The sequence below is a fragment of the Leopardus geoffroyi genome, chromosome A2 (assembly GCF_018350155.1).
Source record: "Leopardus geoffroyi isolate Oge1 chromosome A2, O.geoffroyi_Oge1_pat1.0, whole genome shotgun sequence".
Taxonomy (NCBI): domain Eukaryota; kingdom Metazoa; phylum Chordata; class Mammalia; order Carnivora; family Felidae; genus Leopardus; species Leopardus geoffroyi.
Window position 1 is genome coordinate 25,710,578 of NC_059331.1, and position 15,744 is coordinate 25,726,321.

Sequence of the window (15,744 nt, forward strand, 5' to 3'; positions counted from 1 at the left end):
AGAGCCTGCAGCCTGCTTCGAATTCTGTGTCTCCCTCTCTTTCTCTGCCGCTCCCCACTTGCTGTCTCTCTCACTCAAAAATGAATAAACGTTCAAAAAAATTAAAAATTATTTAAAAAAAAAAGAGGCCTTCATCAACTTGATAAAGGACATCTACAAAAAAAAAAAAAAAACCCACAGCTAATATCATACTTAATTATTAAAGGCTGAATGCTATCCTTTTAGATCAGGAACAAAACGGTGATGTCCTTTCTCACCAGCACTATTCAACATTGTACTGGAGGTTCTAGCCAGTGCAATCAGGCAAGAAAAATAAAATTCATCTACTGGAAAGAAGTAAAATAGTCAATATTCATAGGTGTAATAATCTTCTAAAAATATGATGGAATCTATAAAAAGAAAGCTACTAGAACTAGTAAATGAATTTATCAAGGTTATGGGATACAATATCACTATACAAAAATCAACTATATAGGAGTATTTTGAACTAAGCTTTTGAATGAAAAACTGAAAATTGAATTTTATTTTTTAATTTTCTTTTTTTTTTTCAACGTTTATTTATTTTTGGGACAGAGAGAGACAGAGCATGAACGGGGGAGGGGCAGAGAGAGAGGGAGACACAGAATCGGAAACAGGCTCCAGGCTCTGAGCCATCAGCCCAGAGCCCGACGCGGGGCTCGAACTCACGGACCGCGAGATCGTGACCTGGCTGAAGTCGGACGCTTAACCGACTGCGCCACCCAGGCGCCCCAAAATTGAATTTTAAAACTGGTATCATTACATCAAAAATAAGACCAGCTTAGTGATAAATGTGACAGATGTAAAACATTTGTACCCTGAAAACCACAAAATATTGCTGAAATTAAAGAAGACATAAGTAATGGACAGATATATTTTGTTCATGAATCAGGGGGCAAAATTATTAAGGTATCACTTCTCTACCAATTTATCTATAGATTTAATACAACTGCAATCAAAATCCCATGAAGATTTTGTGCAGAAATTCACAAACTTTTGCTTCTTCAAAAGATGTTGCTACGAAAATGAAAAGACCCATCACAAAGTAGGGGGATGGGAAGGGAAATGTTTGTAAACCATATATCTGAAAAAGAACTTGTATCAAGAATATAGAGAGAACTCTCAAAACTCAACCATTAGAAATTAAACAACTCATTTTAAAAAGAGCAAAATAATTTAGCAGAAACTTTACCAGAAAAAAAAAAAGTATGTAGATGAATAAAAAGAACAAAGATAGATGTTCAATGTCATAGATCATCAGGGAAATGCAAATTAAAATCCCAATGAGATAAGAATATAAACCAATTAGAATGGCTAAAATTAAAAAGGCTGCCATACTAAGTGCTAGGTAGGACGTGCAGAGAATGGAAATCATAAACAGCTGGTGGAAACAAATTGGTACAACCACTTCAGAAAAGTTTGGCAGTTTCTTAAAAAGGTAACCATTCACCTCATCATTCAAGTCCTAGGTGTTTACCCAAGAAGAAAGGATATATATGTCTATACAAAATGCTTATACATGAATGTTTATAGCAGCTTTATTTGTAATAGTCAAAAACTAGAAATGACCCACATGTCCATCAACAGTTGAGTAGATAAGACTTTTTTGTTAGAGCCATATAATAGAATACTACTCAGCAATAAAAGGAATGAACTATCAATACATGTAACAGGAACAAATCTCAAAACAATTATGCTGAGTAAAAGAAGTTAGATTCCTCTCTGCACAAGGAGCAGGTCTCCTGCCACAGCCCCTTACTCCCTGAAAATGTACATGCATACCAAATTTGTCTTGACCCCTTCACTAGTCAGGAGCACGTCTCAGCTGCTAAGTTGACCACTTTTTGCAGCAGTGCTAAAACAACCAGAGAAACTGCCAATGAGATCCTCAGAAACTGGGCAGCCTCACTTATCCCTAGTCATAAATTCTAAATGAGTGCCATTTCAAGGGACATTGACACAGCAGCTAAATTCAGTGGGGTTGCGGCTGCCACAGCCAGATGGCTGGCTCTGGGGCTGGGATTTGGACTGTGTTCGGGAGCCTTATCACTGGTTATGTCAGGAACTTTTCTTTAAAGCAACAGCTCTTCTCGTATGTCATTCTGGGCTTTGCCATCTCAGAGGCCATGGGGCTCTTTTGCCTGATGGTAGCCTTTTTCATCCTCTTCACCATGTTAAGGAGTCCCCTCCACCACCCAGTTCTTTCTCCCTTTTCCTGTATATCACCAGGCAGGCTGGGGAAAGTGGTTGGCTCAGGGTTTGACAGAGGGAAGACAAATACCGTATTAATAACATGTTAAGAAAAAAAAAGTCAGATCAAAAAAAGAAGTACATACTATATAATTCCATTTATATCAAACTCTAGAAATACAAACCAACATATAGTGACAGAACACACATCAGTGGTTTGGGGAGAGGGGCAGGAAGGAGTGCGAAGGAGCATGAGGGAATTTTGGGAGGTGATGGGTATGTTCCTATCTCGACTGTGGTGATGGTTTTATGGGTGTATTCAAATGTCAAAACTTACCAAATTGTACACTTTAAATTTTAGTCTTCAGTTTATTATATGTCAATTATACTTCAATAAAGCTGTTTTTTTAAAAACACAAATTGCTGGGTTCTATCACCAGAGCCTCTGGCTATAAAAATATTTACCCATTTCATTAGATCAAAATCAATCATTTCAATAGTTTCCTACTGAAGTCTAAAAATCTATTCACTTAATGGCAAGTGTGACAACTCTGGAATGTAAAGTTAACTATTTTTCTAAAGTACCTCAATCATTCTACAAGTAATTTATGCTACAATGTATTCATACTGGTTAGTATGGGGAAACATGAGAAACAGGAAAAAAAATGAAGGATCTATGAAGGTTAGCTTTCTACTGGCTAAACAGAAATGATATTATCATGACACAGAGAATGGGGAGGCAAAAACAAACAAACAAACAAACCCAAAAGACAAAAAACAAAACCAGAAGAACCAAAGCTGAGTGGTGACACCAGTAAAATGGAATGAGAGCTCTGATTATTAGAAAACAATAATCTTAATTTGATTAGGCACAGCACAGCATTCAAGTAATGGGTAACAGAGAAAGGCTGGTATTCAAAAGTGGAAGTAAACCTGCAGAACAGGATATAGCTGAATTCTTCTGCCATGCTTTAACTATTTCAAACAAACTGGGAAGTGTAATTGAAAAAAAAATTTAGGAGCTCTATTTTATTAACAAGTACTAACTCCTATTGGCACAATAATAAATACCACAATTCAGCCAAGTTGTAGATGGCATATAAATATTGTATCTTGGATACATGGAAAGATATTAAATTCTTAATGATAATTTAGTTACTAATACGAGTTAACATATTTTGTTATTTAGATATTTATCCATAGTTAGAGACTTTTTTTTGTCTTCCTAAACTGTTTTTAGAAGACTAATATTGGGAAGTTAGTAATTAAGTTTTTCCCCAAGTTCTGTTAAAAGGAGAAAGTTAGTAAAATTCAGTTGTATACAAACAAATGAATTAAGTTATGAGCAAATGAAAACAAAAGCACAGATTTTAATGGAATTTCTTTTAAATGAACTGAAATATTTCATAGTGTACGTTCAAGATATTACCTAGTAACTTCAAAAAAGAATAATATCTAATATATTTTATTAATAAACTAAAATCCAAAGAATAGTATCATATACTTTAAAAAAGGAGATGAAGAAATAAGTAATTTGAGATTAAAAAAGAAAAGGTTAAAAAAAAGGTAGTAAATAAGGGAGAATCTAACAATAACTATGTAGATTACTAAGCTAAAATTTTTTCATCAGAACATTTCATGAAATCAATACACTACCACGAAGGATATGAAATCACTTAATTATCTGTTATTACACTGGACTGTCCACTTGCTCATAGTAAACAGAAGAAGGTTTTCATTTGAATTTTTAAAAATAAGTTAGGAAGTAAAAGAAATCTCATAATGCACAAGTTTCATTTATTATGTGTTTTTTCAAGCATTCCAACCTTACTCAGAAATAACACAAGATATCCAAGTGCTTTAAAATCCAAGGCCTTTAATTCACTTTTCAGTAATGGCCATAAATGCCTTCATAAAACCTCTTTTCAACTGAAAACAGAAGGCACTAGGCATTCCATAACACCCTGAAAGCAGTGATTCCTTCTGATGCTGGTGGAGATAAACATTAAACGGTAGGTTTTAGATCTTAACAATGTCTCCTCAAAAAAAAAAAAAAAAAAAAAGGCAACACTGAAAATCACACAAAAAATTGTTACTAGTCAGTCTTTCTCAGGTTCCCAATCCAATTTTAAGTTATTTTTACAAATACATAATTTGAAATTAATAGATAAACCAGGTAAGTATGATAATGGTTTTCAACATGTGTTAGGTTTTAGTTAAATATGAAGATACTGTTATTGTGCTACTTGGCATCCTTTGTTACTCATTAGCTGTGCAAAATAAACTTGAAATGATACATCCTGTAGTGGTATAATTTAAAAGATCCTTGATATGACACTAAGGACTTCCAAATTCTGGTCACAAACTGTATATAAATTGTAAGATTATTAAAATACCCCTTTTTGAAAAATAATAAGATGACCATTTATACCTAAATAAGGTTTCCCAGAAAGATATGAAATACTTTAGCATATAAAAGTAGTTGCCCCTTTTCCATAAAGACAATGTTGTTTCACAAAATAACTCATATGGATCCAAGGCAAATGATTTCTTTCAAATGCCATATTCTCTCTATGACTTTGAGGTATGCTTCAAGAGACTGTATCCATGAGAAAAGGGCACATTTGGGTATAAGACCACAGTTACAAACACAAGGAGGCTTTCTGGGTCAGAAGTGCCCTTAAGAGTTGCATTAACAGAAAACAAGAGATAGCTTCTGAAGTCATTTCTATTACAAACACATAACAACTAAATTTGGTTACTTAGAGGGTAATTCAAGACACAGCTATTTACATATGTGCTATGTCATGTGTGGCTATTTTAAATAGTGGCTTCTGGAGGACACTCCTACTCAAACACAAACCAAACAACTGTACTCTACCAAACCACAATCTTCTATTTTTGGCAAGGTAGCACAGTTTAAACAAAACAAAACAAAAACAAACAAAACAACAACAACTACAACAACAACAAACTAGCTCTAACAGCGATTTAGGCAAAATTCCCCGTGTCTAACAACAGTAGGGAAAGTGTTCAGAGAAATATGAATTTGGGGGGAAAAAAGTTCCATACTAAACAAATAATGCTGAAAATTAATCTTATAATCACCCAAATGACTATAACATAAAAGGTTTATGAATGCCTTTGAAATAAGAATAGTTCAGTTTTAAAAATAGCTGATTATGAGTTTTACAATTAGAGTGTCTCTGAAAAACATACAAGCTAATTAACTTAAACAGGTCCAACCAGTAAATGATAAGAGGAAATAAACCCTTCCATAATTAATGCCAGATGCTTTCTTGCCTTTGGAGAAAGTGGTAAGATTAAATCTGAAATGGTATAGAATATACTGAAATGAAACTTACATGGCCACTGAAAAAAATCACCCACCAGGGCACTAACAATAAACATGATGGGAGGCAAGAAATGTATCTTTAAGCAATGATTACTCAGAAGAATGCCTTATAAAATTATGTATCATAATCAAGAAAAAGCTTCAAGAATAGCAGCTGGGCTTTGTGAAACATGTAGGACAACAGAAGGCACTACAAAAGCATTAATCACTTCTAACTACAGTTGGACAGTTCAGTATTTTCCTTCTTCTTAAGAAGAGAGCCAGTGTGAATGTTATTTTTATACATCCCCCTGAGTTTTAACATGATTGGGCAAAGCAGCACCAATTTAAAAAAATATCTGCAATGCCAGCACTGCAGTTTGGAATCACTTATACTGATGGCCCCACAGGTCTCTCATAAGAGCACTTTAGAACATGATTAAAAATATAGAAATGCCTCTCGGTGTTTCAATATTAAAGTGGAACCACCACAGATGTCCATTTTTAAAAATAATGCACTAAAAAGGTCTGTTTAGTCAGTATAGTCTTTCCACCCTGTAGCTAGCATTCACGGCTATTTTCCACGCTGAGACATCTCCTTTGCGCGTCGGGTTGAAATGTCAGTATGCTTCATGGTGCACAATCCTTTTCGGCTGGAGAATCCTGGCAAATATCATGTCATGCCCGTTTTGAGCAGTATGCCTTGTAGGTCCTCTGGCAACGCTAAGATAATTGCATCTATGTGTGTCCGTAACTTTTCCATAGTGTCAGGTTTCACAGGTAAATGTTCTCGATCAGCCTGCAACTACATAAGGAACATTTGGAAGCATTTAAATTATTCTCTGAGTCTGTACTAGGACATTATATTCTCTAAATGAACAGTTTTATGATCTAATGATTGGAAGATTCAAACTTATACCAGAATTTATAGAAACTGTAAAAAAGCAAAGAATATGCCATTTAAACAATATATTGCTGGCTCAATAAAAGACTTCTATGTAAATTAATAGATAATACCTATAAGTACAATGTGGTATTAAATATAAATGACAATTTTTTTTTCTTAAGTTTACTTATTTATTGAGAGAGAGAGAGAGAGAGAGAGAGAGAGAGAGAGAGAGAATCCCGAGCAGGCTCCATGCTGTCAGCACAGAATCCGATGTGGGGCTTGATCTCAGAAATTGTGAGATCATGACCTGAGCAGAAATCAAGAGTTGGATGGATGCTTAACCAACTGAGCCACCCAGGCGCCCTGACGATGTTTTTTGTAGAGCTCAGTAGACCCCTTATAAATATTTTTAAAAATAATATGGCACCATTATGATCTGTTTGAGTGACCAAGTATTTTCACTCAGATCTACCATCAATTGACCAATCTTAAGTCCTCTCATTTAAAAAGCTACTTCGGGGGCGCCTGGATGGCGCAGTCGGTTAAGTGTCCGACTTCAGCCAGGTCACGATCTCATGGTCCGTGAGTTCGAGCCCAGCGTCATGCTCTGGGCTGATGGCTCAGAGCCTGGAGCCTGTTTCCGATTCTGTGTCTCCCTCTCTCTCTGCCCCTCCCCCGTTCATGCTCTGTCTCTCTCTGTCCCAAAAAATATATAAACGTTGAAAAAAAAAAAAATTAAAAAAAAAAAGAAAAGCTACTTCGGCAACGTATCATGAACTATCACCTCAGCTGTGAGAAAAATATCGTCACGGATCTTTGCTGTTTTGGCTACGTACCAGCTTGTTTTTTAGCTTCAATACAAGGTCAACTGTTTCTACCTCTGTGTGTTTCTGGGTCCAGAGAAGTAAGTCCTAGAAGAATAAACAAATCCCAAATCAGCAAATAACCAAATTACTTCTCAAACTGCTCTATTTTAAAGGCAAGGCTACTGACAAGGAAGGATAGGAAGGAAAAGGAGAACAGAGTATATAAATCAGATACAGCATTACAGTACAAGAATAATTCTGTAGATAATATTCTAACAACATTAATTAGATCATTTTTGGCATTAGCTAGAACAACTGTCTAATACTTGGAAATAAAACAAAATATAAAACTCGTGTCTGAGATAGCCCTTTTAGATCAATAAAGAAAAAACTGCAATTCAAAGTATAATACTAACACCCATCCCTACTAAGTAGTGTGTATTTCAATTTATAAGGAACAAATTAAGATACTTGTGAACATGAATATATTACTGGATATAAGCTTTATATCTACAAATAAGTTCCTCCTGGGCTTCTCTGTAGTTGTCTTCATTGTATTCCTTCTCTCAACCACAGTCACTGGGAGTTCACTCCAAGACTAGCCCACCTCAAGCTAAATAAAAATTAGGCTATCCTTTATATTTTCACAAGTAGCTTAATTTAAAATAGTCTGGTAACAAATTATAGATTATAAACAGTCAAAATACAGGAAAAAATTGTTAATAATAAAAATAAAAAATTGTTAATAAAGGTGCTCAGATCTGAATCTTGATTCTATCCAGTGGTATGCTGGTAAATATTTAACTACCAGTTCTCCAGGAAAAGTCTCTGGTTTGTAGCATTTGCCAGTGTGGTGTAATACTCCCACTATAGCCAGTTTCAATCTACCAACCTGAGATCACCGAATGCAAAGCTGGGAAGAGATGTACACAGTCAGCTCCTGTGGGTCAGTGCAAGTGGACTCTAGCTCACTGCTGACTCCACCACTTAGCAGTGATATGATCTGAAGCAAGTCACTTAACTTATAATCTTTGGGGATCTCATAATGAAGATCATAACACACCCACTTCAATTAATTATTGTGTGGACTAAAAGACATTATCCATATACAACACCTATACAGTCCTTGGCACATAGCACATGATCCAGAAAAGTTAGTTATTATTATTTACAAAGTAGTAGATATGGGTATAATCTGCCAGCTTCTAAGGATAATGTTATCTTTATTTTCAATAATTGTTAATCATCACACAAACATACTGTCTTCTAACCTCTTCACAAAGAACTTCTAAATGGAGTGCCTCCAATTTCTGGGTCATTTCCTTCCGCCGGGTCTTGAACCAACCATCAAAATTCGGAGATTTTAGAAAATGCCTATAAAAACAAATTTTAAAAATGCAAAGTTTGATTATGACTTACTTGTTCTCCTCAATACCTTTCCTAAACTACAGCTTGGATAACTGAAACAATGGAATTTTTTTTTTTTAAATATAAGTTTAAAGCCAGTTTTTTGTTTTTATTTTTTTAATGCTTATTTATTTTGAGAGAGAGAGAGAGAGAGAGAGAGAGAGAAAGTGCATGCAGCAGAGAAGGGGCAGACAGCAAGGGATAGAGAGAATCCCAAGTAGGCTCTGTGCTGACAGCAGAGCTCGATCCCATGAACCATGAGATCATGACCTGAGCTTAAATCAAGAGTCAGATGCTTAATCGACTGAGCCACCTCGGGTGCTCCTTTGTTTTGTTTTTATTTTATTTATTTATTTTTTAACATTTATTTATTTTTGAGAGACAGAGAGAGACAGAGTATGAGCAGGGGAAGGGCAGAGAGACAGGGAGACACAGAATCCGAAGCAGGCTCCAGGCTCCGAGCTGTCAGCACAGAGCCCGACGCAGGGCTCGGACTCACAAACCACGAGATCATGACCTGAGCTGAAGTCGGACACTTAACCGACTGAGCCACCCAGGCGCCCCTGTTTTGTTTTTAAATAAGGCTCTACAGATGGGTGAAAAAGAAGAAAAAAAAATGACCAACCGGTAAAGTCCAATCCAATCGCCTTTTATTCTAGAGGTCAGCTGAGGTCCTGTTTTCTCAAGTGTTTTCATAAATTCTTCTGGAAGGAATTGTCTTAATTGGGGTGGACTCTAGAAATTAGGACATACTGATTTAAAAATCAGAAATAGATATATTCACAAAAGTTAATTACAGTTAGAGAACTCAAATAGGAATTTAACTGAATAAGTTATACCTTCCATGGAGAGATGCTTTTTTGCAAAGGCATCAAGCTTGCCACATATCTTTCCTAAAACCAAGAAAAAAATTAATCAAAGTTAGGCATTCTTACCTAGAGAGTCTTCAAAACCATTTAAACAGACCGACCTGAAAGAAATGGGTTTCTAAGTTTTCCATCATGTGCTCTTACAATGGACAGCAGCAGTGCCATCACAGCCCACGACAGACATAGCAAAACTTAGATTGAATTGAGAAGTCAGACTTTCAGTAAGAATTTAACTAAATCTTAGATAATCCAAGGGTCTGCATAATCATTAGCCTTATTGGGGGAGTATGTGCCAGAAAATGTACTCAACATTTTACATGCATGATCTCTTTTAATCCTTGCAAACATCCCATGTGGCAGTAATTACTGGAAAACAGGCTTTGAAAGGCTGAATAACCTGCTCATGGTCACAGAGCCTGAACCTGAATTCGGGTGTATTGACTTTAGCCCATGCCTTTAAGGACTGCAGTAAAGTTCATTTACTTAGACAGACAGATTTAAATGGAACAAAATTAATTAACACGCATAGAACAAGAAAGACTATTTCATCTCAAAATGTAATAGCAAAGATCTCCATGTTGCTCCCATGTAATATTCACAGATTATGTTAGTAACTACATGGAATCTCTCTCTGATGCAGTATCCAGACTAGGACCACATTATGGTACTGTCGGATACTGTGAATCATCTTTTAGTATTTTAATATGTTATTCCACTAAATTTCATAGAATACCCATATCATCTAGCCATTTATTCCATATTGAGTGCTATCAGATGCCAGACTGAGGAAAAGATAATGAACAAGACAGACAAGACCCCTGTCATCATGGAGCTACCAGTCTCATGGATATCATACCAAACTGTGCTCAAGAAAATAATATCAGAGAAAGAAGCTCCAGGTTAACTTTCTTTTAAGGTGCAAATGCAATAATCATATAACATTTCACAATTATCTCATTTAAGATTCACAACAACCCTGAAAGATATTTAGGAAAAGTGGAATTAGTCACTTTTACAGTAAAAGAAAATGAGTGTCAGTGAAAGGAAGTGACTTGCCAAAGTCACAAAGTTAACATTAGAACAGAGTCCAGGTCTCTTGCAAATCACTCTATTTTTAATCACCAAACACATGAGCAAGCCAAACAACTTAAGGTTTTTCTGAATGGGAAAAAGATGCATATAGCCTTCAACAAATCATTAAACAAATATATATGTTAACTTACTAATGGAATGATGAAACTTTGTGTCAGTTCCAAAAAATAGCGACGGAGAATAACACTTTGAGCCTCAGAAGGACGTTTCTGTTGTACACCCTTAAAAGAAAAAGCAATGAGAACATACATTCTAGTATAAGGGAATATAAAACAGTGGATAATTATAGTAGCTCGACTGATATGTAAATATGTATTTTACTTGATTAAAAAAAAACAAAACCAGAACTTCACCTTGAAGTAATTTAACCTAAAGTTCATTGTGCAATATCCTGTGGAAAAAAATCCTTAGAGTAAAATATCACATGTTCATCCTGTACTTAAAAGTATCAGTTTACAATGAATGGTCTTCATACTTGCTGTATTAGTATTATTTACATTTCCCCAAAAAATGGTAACTATCTCCTGTTAGGTGCTAAACTACCTCATGGAAGAAGAGTACATTACTTTTTCACTGTAACTCCCAAGTTTCTAGAAAGACTGGCACTATTTGGTAACTGCAGCCCACATTTCAAGCCCATAACTTTTGCTTGCTTTAGTCTCCTGATTTTTATGAAGCTTTGGTTCAAAAGAAAGACCTCATTTCATATCATTATACCTAATGCACATGCTGACTAACTGGATATTGCATACCTGAACAAGGAAATTTAAATTAATAATATGAGCAAGTAATTACCTTCTGTAATTGTTTTATGATCTCTTCATCTCTATTTAGATATGGCTTATAAGAAGTATAAACTCCTAAGAAGTAAATGAAAGAAAATAAGGTGAACAGTAAGACCCAGGTACTCATTTAAGTATATATTTAAAAATAATTTAAAAAAAAATAAAAATTAATACCAGGTTTAGAATCCAGAGTCTTTAGGTTCTTCAATTTTTTCACTTTAACCTGCTTAGGAATTTCACCTGAAGGAAACATCATAAAGATTCTTACACTATTCAAGTTTTACACATTATAAAACTGGAATTTTATCAGATTAAGAATTGTCTGTTTATTACTTAGGGATCTTGTAGCTAAAGCATTCTTTAGAGTTTTATTTTATTATTTATTTATTTTTAAGAGAGTTAGCAAGCAGAGGAGAGGGGCAGAGGGAAAGAAAGAGAGAACCTTAAGCAGGCTCCAAGCTCAGCACAGAGCCCAACACAGGGCTTGATCTCATGACCCCAGAATCATGACCTGAGTCGAAATCAAGAGTCAGATGCTCACCCAACTCACTGAGCCACCCAGGCGCCCCATGAAGTATTCTTAACATCAAATAGTATTGAAGAGTTTATTCCTGGTACTTTAAAACTGGATAAAGGGAATGTGGGATTATTATAGTATTACAGAAACAATGTGTGTAAATTATATAAAATGGGTATTTGATCTTTCATTAATATCTATCATTACTCAAAATTTTTCCTTTTGTCACTCAACTTATAATTTAAAATCTTTGTGCCAAATACATGAAATTGAAAATCTATGTGGCAAATATTAATAAAATACCCCTTGAAGAGTAAATGGAATTATAAGGAACTCCTAAGTTAGTATGCAGATATAGTATTCAAAAGTGTTTTTCAGACACCTCCCCAAATTGTTTTTGCACTGTAGAAACTTACACTGCCACCAGGTGGTGACAGTGTATGCCACAACCACAGGTCTGAGGCACAGATGGACAGGACTCCTGAGCAGGACTGCTGTGACAACTTGCACAGCATATGCTGTGGTTCTGGTTGGGGTCAAGGGAAGCTGCAATCTAAATAACCCTCTCATCAGCAGAAAAATGCCTCAAGTTAAGCACTTAGAAGCGTCAACAGCACACTAGACCTATCAGACTTTTTCTTTTCCTTTCTCTGTCCTCCTCTCTGCCTAAGAGTAAGAAGACCTAAAAACTGAAAGACAATCTAGAGATTATCTAATTCAAGGCTCTAAATTGACACAATATTTTTGTTTACATTGTTATGTACATCAAACTGCTATCTAAAGTTATCTCTGGGGTTGAAATTACAGGAACACAGAGCATTTTTGCTTGTAATGTTATATCATTAAAGAATTTTTAGGGGCGCCTGGGTGGCGCAGTCGGTTAAGCGTCCGACTTCAGCCAGGTCACGATCTCGCGGTCCGTGAGTTCGAGCTCCGCGTCGGGCTCTGGGCTGATGGCTCAGAGCCTGGAGCCTGTTTCCAATTCTGTGTCTCCCTCTCTCTCTGCCCCTCCCCCGTTCACGCTCTGTCTCTCTCTGTCCCAAAAATAAATAAACGTTGAAAAAAAAAAAAAATTAAAAAAAAAAAAAGAATTTTTAGACCACGTACTGTGGTAAAACAGGTATTCTATAAACTCTCTACTTTGAAATAATTTCAGTTTTACAGAAAAGCTGCAGTATGATAAAGGTGATACACTCTAATTTTATCAATTGTCCCAATAATAACTTTAAACAGACCCTTGTTATAGAAGTCAATATCATGGATACACAGGCTAATTTTTTTTCATTGATTCAGTAAATGTCAGTAAACCAAGATACTGGAAATAAAAAATAAAACAACTAGTTCCTGGCATCAAATATTCACAATCTAATGGCAAAGTAAGACAAATCGACATACATGACAATACGAAAGGATATACACTTGGATGAAATTATGAACAAGATACGATGGAAACACAAAAGAGTGTTTTGGCCAAACAGGAGCGAAAAAATTATCGAGGTTTCCTAAAGGAAGTGATATGTAAGCAGTCTTATAAGAGAAATACAAAAGTTATCCAAGGGAAAAAGACCTTTTTAGGTAGAGTTAAGTCCAGAAGCATAAAGAGCATGTTGCCTAAAGAGTTATACATATGGTAAGGATAGTAATAGCCACCATTTACTCAATCTTATCTGTGCCAGTCCTGGGCTCTGAATACTGTACGAATGATAGCATTTAACCTTCAGAAAGAAGTATATTTTATCATGCCCATTTCACAGATGAAAAAACTAAGGCATGGGTAAAACAAACTTGGTAGGCCACCAACACTGGCTCTTTATTGCCATTATCCACCCTCATTGGTCAATGTCCCATTTAGACAGGTTGTTAGCTCTAGAGGAACAACTTGTCCAAGGACACACAGATAACATGCTTGAACCAGGATATGAAATAAAGCAGTCTAACCCCCTGAGCCATCACTCTTATCCACTACACTACAAAGGTAGGAATGGAGAGTATGCTAAGAAGGGCAAGAGATAAAGCTAGAGAGGTATTCAAAGGTCAGATCAAGAGGAACTATAAAGATGTCTGACATCTAAGGTGACTGAGAGACTGAAAGCATGGGCACGGGGGATGGTGGTTAGGGACAATGAGCTGACAGGATCAAATCTGCACTTAACATACTCCCTGACACCAGGTGGTGATAATGTAAGCCACACTGCAGATCTGAGCCACAGATGGACAGAACTCCTGAGCAGGGCTGCTGTGTTGCACAAAGGAGTTTGAGGTGGAAGAGAAAAGCCTACAGGATAAAAGAGAAGCATTGTGGAGTACTGCTCCTAGGTAGAAACAGAACCTGAAGCAAGACACATGCAGCAAGGAAAGAGAAGAGAGGGAGCTACTGGAGCTCCGTGGAGGAGGTAAAACAAGAGGCTATGGGGACAGCCTGAGAGAACAGCACTGTCCAGAAATGCCCAGGTTTCCAGAATATTTTTGATTCATTAGCCCATAGTTTTTACTTTGTCAACATATTTTATCTATTCCCATGTACTAATTCTTATGAGAATGTCTCTCATCTTGAATCTTGTGGTTGTGCTTTCCAGAGTTCAGAGTAGCTTCTCATCACAAGATCTGTAAAACTTTTTTCCCCTTAATAAGTGCAGAATACTATTTAACTATACAGATAACTACTTTCAAGTCATTTATCTGCCTCTGACCCCAAGAATCCAAAGAATAGCATGTATAAAACCACAATGGTTTGACTAAGTCTAAGTATTTCTGTACTTATTTTCTGTTTCTTTCTGCTCTAATTCACAAAGTACTTGCAATTCCTCTATCCACCAACACTATTTATTAACATATTATTTCCTGAAACTCACTGTGCAAAAAGAACTGAGTATCAGAGGGGGAGAAAAGTTCAGCATCAGGTTTTGTACATTCCTTATATTCAGTACGTTCCGGCTAATAATGAAGATAGGTAGCATCCTTATCCATTTTTTAAAAAAGGTAAAAGACAAAAATAAACCCATGCAGCAATCTTCACTCACATGATTCCCCTCTGATTCACTGGACCTCATCAGGTGTAAGATGCATACTGATCTCTAACCCTAGCCACCATAATTCTTACACTGTAGTACGTAATAGATGAAAAGAACATTCATCATGAAGATACATTGCCTTTACAAAAAAAAAAACATTTTTTTTAATGGATATTTGTCAGATGGCTTTGGGAAAAAAAAGTGTCTGAAAATGAATTAAAGTCCTATAATTACAGACATTTATTTATTTATTTTTAAAGTTTTGGGGCGCCTGGGTGGCGCAGTCGGTTGAGCGTCCGACTTCAGCCAGGTCACGATCTCGCAGTCCGTGAGTTCGAGCCCCGCGTCGGGCTCTGGGCTGATGGCTCAGAGCCTGGAGCCTGTTTCCGATTCTGTGTCTCCCTCTCTCTCTGCCCCTCCCCCGTTCATGCTCTGTCTCTCTCTGTCCCAAAAATAAATAAAAACGTTGAAAAAAAAAAAATTTAAAGTTTTTATTTATTTATTTATTTATTTATTTTTTCCAACGTTTATTTATTTTTGGGACAGAGAGAGACAGAGCATGAACGGGGGAGGGGCAGAGAGAGAGGGAGACACAGAATCGGAAACAGGCTCCAGGCTCTGAGCCATCAGCCCAGAGCCTGACGTGGGGCTCGAACTCACAGACCGCGAGATCGTGACCTGGCTGAAGTCGGACGCTTAACCGACTGCGCCACCCAGGCGCCCCATAAAGTTTTTTTTTATTTTTGACAGACAGAGAGAGAGACAGAGCATGAGTTGGGGAGGGGCATAGAGAGAGAGACACAGAACCCAAAGCAGGCTCCAGGCT

General features: G+C 36.4%; 1 protein-coding gene and 1 pseudogene across 5 annotated transcripts in view; one reads left to right on the forward strand and one right to left on the reverse strand.

The window, feature by feature from the left end:
• The first annotated feature begins 1,280 nt into the window (after positions 1-1,280).
• On the forward strand, positions 1,281-4,368 carry LOC123605780 (annotated as a pseudogene).
• Positions 3,989-15,744, reverse strand: part of DENND6A (DENN domain containing 6A) — a 66,089-nt gene continuing 54,333 nt past the window's right edge. For 4 of the 5 annotated variants that reach the window (XM_045493294.1, XM_045493295.1, XM_045493297.1 and 1 more), the window contains 8 exons: positions 11,565-11,630; positions 11,401-11,465; positions 10,737-10,826; positions 9,484-9,537; positions 9,270-9,379; positions 8,509-8,611; positions 7,268-7,342; positions 3,989-6,347 (listed from right to left, as the gene is read on the reverse strand). In XM_045493294.1, the coding sequence (XP_045349250.1) occupies positions 6,216-6,347; positions 7,268-7,342; positions 8,509-8,611; positions 9,270-9,379; positions 9,484-9,537; positions 10,737-10,826; positions 11,401-11,465; positions 11,565-11,630 (695 nt within the window). In that variant the 3' untranslated portion in view covers positions 3,989-6,215. Of the gene's footprint in view, positions 6,348-6,843; positions 6,946-7,189; positions 7,343-8,508; positions 8,612-9,269; positions 9,380-9,483; positions 9,538-10,736; positions 10,827-11,400; positions 11,466-11,564; positions 11,631-15,744 lie in introns of those variants that run through there. The other variant, XM_045493296.1, reaches the window with a different exon arrangement.